Source organism: Salmo trutta, chromosome 2 (genome assembly GCF_901001165.1).
Source record: "Salmo trutta chromosome 2, fSalTru1.1, whole genome shotgun sequence".
NCBI lineage: Eukaryota > Metazoa > Chordata > Actinopteri > Salmoniformes > Salmonidae > Salmo > Salmo trutta.
The window spans coordinates 72,622,521-72,628,930 of NC_042958.1; the positions used below are offsets into that span (position 1 = coordinate 72,622,521).

The 6,410-nt window shown below is 40.4% G+C and overlaps 1 protein-coding gene across 2 annotated transcripts in view; it reads left to right on the plus strand.

Moving 5' to 3' along the window:
- LOC115162640 (proline-rich protein 12-like) overlaps positions 1-5,834 on the plus strand; it is a 61,654-nt gene extending 55,820 nt beyond the window's left edge. The window contains exons 13-16 of one of the 2 annotated variants that reach the window (XR_003869604.1): positions 3,574-3,705; positions 3,899-3,994; positions 4,487-4,820; positions 4,914-5,834. Coding sequence is in view for 1 of the 2 variants with exons in the window: in XM_029714124.1 (XP_029569984.1) it covers positions 3,574-3,705; positions 3,899-3,994; positions 4,487-4,621 (363 nt within the window). In the remaining variant the exon portion in view is untranslated. Of the gene's footprint in view, positions 1-3,573; positions 3,706-3,898; positions 3,995-4,486 lie in introns of both variants that reach the window. The other variant, XM_029714124.1, reaches the window with a different exon arrangement.
- The last annotated feature ends 576 nt before the right edge of the window (positions 5,835-6,410 follow it).

A 6,410-nucleotide genomic window follows, 5' to 3' on the forward strand; every position in this document is an offset into this window, starting at 1 on the left:
ATCCTGACATTTAATCAGAGAAAAAATTCCCTGTCTTAGGTCAGTTAGGATCACCACTTTATTTTAAGAATGTGAAATATCAGAATAATAGTAGAGAGAAGGATTTATTTCAGCTTTTATTTCTTTCATCACATTCCCAGTGGGTCAGAAGTTTACATACACTCAATTAGTTTTTGGTAGCATTGCTTTTAAATTGTTTAACTTGGGTCTAAACATTTCGGGTAGCTTCCCACAATAAGTTGGGTGAATTTTGGCCCATTCCTCCCGACAGCTGGTGTAACTGAGTCAGGTTTGTAGGCGTCCTTGCTCGCGCATGCTTTTTCAGTTCTCCCCACAAATTTTCTATTGGATTGAGGTCAGGGCTTTGTGATGGCCACTCCAATACCTTGACTTTGTTGTCCTTAAGCCATTTTGCCACATCTTTGGAAGTATGCTTGGGGTCATTGTCCATTTGGAAGACCCATTTGCGACCAAGCTTTAACTTCCTGACTGATGTCTTGAGATGTTGCTTCAATATATCCACATAACTTTCCTACCTCATGATGCCATCTATTTTGTGAAGTGCACCAGTCCCTCCTGCAGCAAAGTACCCCCACAACATGATGCTGCCACCCCCGTGCTTCACGGTTGGGATGGTGTTCTTCGGCTTGCAAGCCTCCCCCTTTTTCCTCCAAACATAACGATGGTCATTATGGCCAAACAGTTCTATTTTTGTTTAATCAGACCAGAGGACATTTCTCCAAAACGTACGATCTTTGTCCCCATGTGCAGTTGCAAACCGTAGTCTGGCCTTTTTATGGCGGTTTTGGAGCAGTGGCTTCTTCCTTGCTGAGCGGCCTTTCAGGTTATGTCGATATAGGACTCGTTTTACAGTGGATATAGATACTTTGTGAAGATGCTGGAGGAAACCGGTACAAGGTCCTTTGCTGCTGTTCTGGGATTGATTTGCACTTTTCGCACCAAAGTGCGTTCATCTCTAGGAGACAGAACTCGTCTCCTTCCTGAGCGGTATGATGGCTGCTTGGTCCCATGGTGTTTTTACTTGCGTACTATTGTTTGTACAGATGAACGTGGTACCTTCAAGCGTTTGGAAATTTCTCCCAAGTACGAACCAGACTTGTGGAGGTCTACAATTTTTTTTCAGAGGTCTTGGCTGATTTCTTTTGATTTTCCCATGATGTCAAGCAAAGAGGCACTGAGTTTGAAGGTAGGCCTTGAAATACAGCCACAGGTACACATCCAATTGACTCAAATGATGTCAGTTTGCCTATCAGAAGCTTCTAAAGCCATGACATCATTTTCTGGAATTTTCCAAGCTGTTTAATGGAACAGTCAACTTAGTGTATGTAAACTTCTGACCCACTGGAATTGTGATACAGAGAATTATAAGTGAAATAATCTGTCTTTAAACAATTGTTGGAAACATTACTTGTGTCATGGACAAAGTAGATGTCCTAACCGACTTCCCAAAACAAACTATAGTTTGTTAACAGGAAATTTGTGGAGTGATTGAAAAATGAGTTTTAGTGACTCTAACCTAAGTGCATGTGAACTTCCGATTTCAACTGTATAAAAATCGGCCGATTTAATCGGTATCGGCTTTTTTTGGTCCTCCAATAATCTGTATCGGCGTTGAAAAATCATAATCGGTCGACCTGTATTCTGTATACCACCCCTACCTTGTCACAACACAACTTATTGGCTCAAACGCATTTAGAAGGAGAGAAATTCCACAAATTAACTTTTAACTAGGCACACCTGTTATTTGAAAAGCATTCCAGGTTACCTTATGAAGCTAGTTGAGAGAATGCCAAGTGTGCAAAGCTGTCATCCAGGCAAAAGGTGGCTACTTTGAAGAATCCCAAATATAAAATACATTTTTATTTGTTTAACCATTTTTTGGTTACATGACTCCATATGTGTTATTTCATAGTTTTGATGTCTTCACTATTATTCTACAATGTAGAAAATTGTGAAAATAAAGAAAAACCCTGGAATGAGTTGGTTTCCAAACTTTTGACTGCTACTGTGTATATACAGTGCATTCGGAAAGTATTCAGGCCCCTTGACTTTTTCCACTTTTACGTAACAGCCTTCTTCTAAAATATATTTAATCATTTTTCCCCTAATCAATCTACACACAATACCTCATAATGACAAAGCATGAACAGGTTACTCTATTTTTTATATCTTTTTTAATTTATAAAAAATAAACTGAAATCACATTTACGTAAGTATTCAGACCCTTTACTCAGTACTTTGTTGAAGCACCTTTGGCAGCGATTACAGCCTTGAGTCTTTTTGGGTATGACAGTACAAGCTTGGCACACCTGTATTTGGGTAGTTTCTCCCATTCTTCTCTACAGATCCTCGCACTCTCTGTCAGGTTGGATGGGGAGCATCCCTGCACACCTATTTTCAGGTCTCTCCAGAGATGTTTGATGGGGTTCAAGTCCTGACTCTGGCTGGGCTACTCAAGTTGTAGAAACATCTCAAGGATGATCAATGGAAACAGGATGCACCTGAGCTCAATTTCGAGTCTCATAGCTGAATACTTATGAAAATAAGATCTTTCTGTTTTGGATTTTTTTGTAAATTGAAAACATTGTTTTCGCTTTGTCTTTATGGGGTGTTGTGTGTAGATTGATGAGGAAAAACATTTTATTCATTTTAGAATAGTGTTTTTGTAAAATGGTTAAATTAAAATGTCAATCTACACACAACCCATAAAGACAAAGCGAAAACAGTTTTTTGAAATGTTTGCAAATTTATTAACAATCAAAAACAGAGGTCATTTACATAAGTATTCAGACCTTTTTCTATGAGATTAGGTGTGTGTGTGTGTGTCTTTCTATATATGCGTACGCACACTGAGCATACAAAACATTAAGACCACCTCCCTAATATTGAGTTGCACCCCAATTTCCCCTCAGAACAGCCTCAATTCGTCAGGGCATGGACTACAAGGTGTCGAAAGCATTCCGCAGGGATGCTGGCCCATGTTGACTCCAATGCTTTCCACAGTTGTCAAGTTGGCTGGATGTCCCTTTTGAGGGTGAAAAACCCAGCAGCGTTGCAGTTCTTGACACACCTTTATACCGGGTGTGCCTGGCACCTACTACCATACCCCGTTCAAAGGCACTTAAATCGTTTCGCTTGCCCATTCACCCTCAATGACACACATACACAATCAATGTCTCAATGCTTAACTATTATTCTTTAACCTGTCTCCTCCCTTTCATCAACACTGATTTTAAAGTAGATTCATTAAGTGACATCAATAAGGGATCATAGCTTTCACCTGGTCAGTCTGTCATGGCAAGAGCATGTGTTCCTAATGTATTCTTCACTCTGTGTATGCGTCTCTGTCCATCTGTTGTATGTATTTGTTTGCAGGATGCTCATGAATTTATATGAATTTTATATTTGTTTTATAGAATGTTATGTTTCTATTTAACCTCAAAAGACAAGTGATACAAGGATTGGGCACCTAAAAGTTCTAGCCATTCAATATTCAAGGTCTACCTACTTTCATTCTGTCCTTCCTATTTCTCTCTCTCTCCCCCCTTTTAGGAGGCCCTGCACACGTACCCTCAGATGGCGGGGGACCCCCTGGACTCAGGAGCTGTGAGGGTGCGGTTCAGTGGGGAGGGCTACAACCGCAAGACTCTCAACAGAGTCAAGAAAAGCCTACCCAAACCACAGGTGTGTGTGTGTGTGTTTGTTGGTAATTCTCTGTGTGTGTTTGGGGGGGGGGGGGTTGGTTGTCCATCTCTTATAAGTTGATAAAGTGTGTGTGTATTCCCATGTCGTGCTGTTGAACCTTGATTAGATGTGTTGTTGTTTTTTTCATATATTGTTTTTATACTATTAGTTTAACCTCTCTGTCTTCCGCCAGGACCTTAAACTGTCAACAGAGTCATGTCGGATCTACAGCCTCTATCACTCCCTGCATCATTATAAATATCATACTTTCTTACATTGTAAGAAAGAGGTAAGGACATCCGACCTGTATTTTATACTATTGTAATAGATATTTAAATATGTTGCGATATTTAAATAGTATCAAGAACAATTCTTTATTTATTTTTTTCAATTTACCCAGCAGAAATATTAGTCCATGTTTAATTCCCGTACCATTGCTTAAAGACACAAGCTTATATATTTCAAATAAACGCACAAGAGTCGTAATATATAGTGTTTTATATGTCCCATGCTGACATAGTCAACTAAATTAAATTCATACTTTGTGTCCAATCAACAGTGGTTGATAGGAATTCTAAATATTTGGTTTATATTAATATTGTGTTTCCCCAGCATACATCAAATATTGTTTATTCCTTGTGTAGATACACCATAGCCTAGACATGAACTTCTATTTTTCAAAAAGACATACTATTACCATAGTCAAAACCATATATTGTGCTTGTATTTGTTTCCCTGGCAGACATCATATATTGTGTTTATATTCTGTCTTCCCCGGCAGACCAACACTATAGAGCAGGCAGCTGAGGACCCTGGGCAGGAGGAGGTGGTGCAGCAGTGTATGGCCAACCATGGCTGGCTGGACACCCTCTTCAACTCCTTCATCGAGCTGCTCACACTCAGCACCAAGGCCTGAGAGACAGACCAAGGGGAAAGAATACAGAAAGAAAGAGGGAAAGCCAAAGAACATAAGGCACAGAAACTAGGGCCCCAGAAACAGAGGTTGGTGAACGAGTGGAAACGAGGGAATAGAGTTGTATAGAGGCCCCATCCCACCTGGAGTCGTGTGGGTCTGAGGGACAACTTGAAAGGCCACTCTAGGAACAAGAGGGTTGGTAGGTGTGACCTTGGAGAGTGACCTCTCCTTAGTTGCTCAATTACTAAAATATAGAATTACTTGACCTTGAGAATGGATGATGACCCCACAGGTGCTGGAGTCGTTCCTGATGGGCCAAGAGAGGAGACTGACCAATCAGGAGACAAAGACCAACGTTAGGGTCAAAGAGAAAAGACAAGGCAGATGGATGAGGTATTGCACCAAGTCACAGAGGATTGTCATACTGACATTGTAAAACTGTGTCAGTCCCAAACAGTTCAGAGAGAATCTATTACTCTTTCGTTTTTACATAAATTATCTTTTAAAGACTCTAACGGCTTTTAACGAGTGGACATGGGCGAGAATGCTTTTTAAAACATTGTGTTAGAGGAGTGCAGTGAGCAGTGTGACTATATGGGAACGGATGCAACATAAAGGTGTTAATTCTCGCTCGCTCTATGCGACAGTAGTCGGCAGTACCGGTGCGCTATGTGGTAGTATATAAACACATTTGTATTATTTATGAGGTTTTTAATATAAACTCTCACAAGCGCTGGGATGCCGCCTTAGCATTTTAAGTAACATTTTTCACAGGTTATACATAAAATCGTACACCCACATATCCGAGCTGTCTTCCTTTTTTTCTATACAAAAGATTTGAGGACGAGACGAAAACGTGTTATCAACTATGTCTGTAAAAGGGGAGAATGGGAGAGTATATTTGAAATGTAGACATTGTAGTGCTTTAGTTCATTCATCAGAATCATGCAGGTTAAAAATGAAAGAAACTAATAACCGTATCCAGTTCCCTTACACACGAGTGGTTATAAATAAGTCATATTTAAAAAGGAAATAGTCATTTCATTTTTATCAGTTTGATGTTTGGGCATATTACTATGTTTCCAAAAAAAAGTCTATCAAATTTTCCTTCGAAAGAAAGTCTTTGTGTAAATATTGTACAGTTCTTGACACATTGTTTTCTTCTGTACATTAACCCTGTATTTGAAAAACAAATAAAACCGGCAAAGAACAATTTGTTGTTGAAATCCATGTATATGAAATGCAACAACTCCTCTGCTACGCTGATCCTCAACACTGGAGCATAACAAGGGTGCCTGCTCAGCCCCCTCCTGTACTCCCTGTTCGCCCATGGCTGCGTGTCCACGCATGTCTCCAATTCAATCATCAAGATTGCAGACGACAACAGTGGTAGGCCTGTTTACCAACAACGATGAGACAGCCTACAGGGAGGTGAGGGCCCTGCCAGAGTGGTGCCAGGAAAGTAACCTCTCCATCAACGTCAACAAAACAAAGGAGCTGATTGTGGACTTCAGGAGACGGCAGAGAGCAGGTGAAAAGGTTTAAGTTCCTCGGCATGCACGTCACTGACACCTGAAATAGTCCATCCACACACAGTGTGGTGAAGAAGTTTTAACAACAGCACCTCTTCAACCTCAGGAGGCCTGTTCTACCCACTACCATCTAGATAGAACACAGGTGTCAAACTCATTCCACGGAGGGCAGAGTGTCTGCAGGTTTTTGCTCCCTTGTACTTGATTGATTGAATTAAGTTCACTGATTAGTAAGGGAACTCCTTACCTGGTTGTCT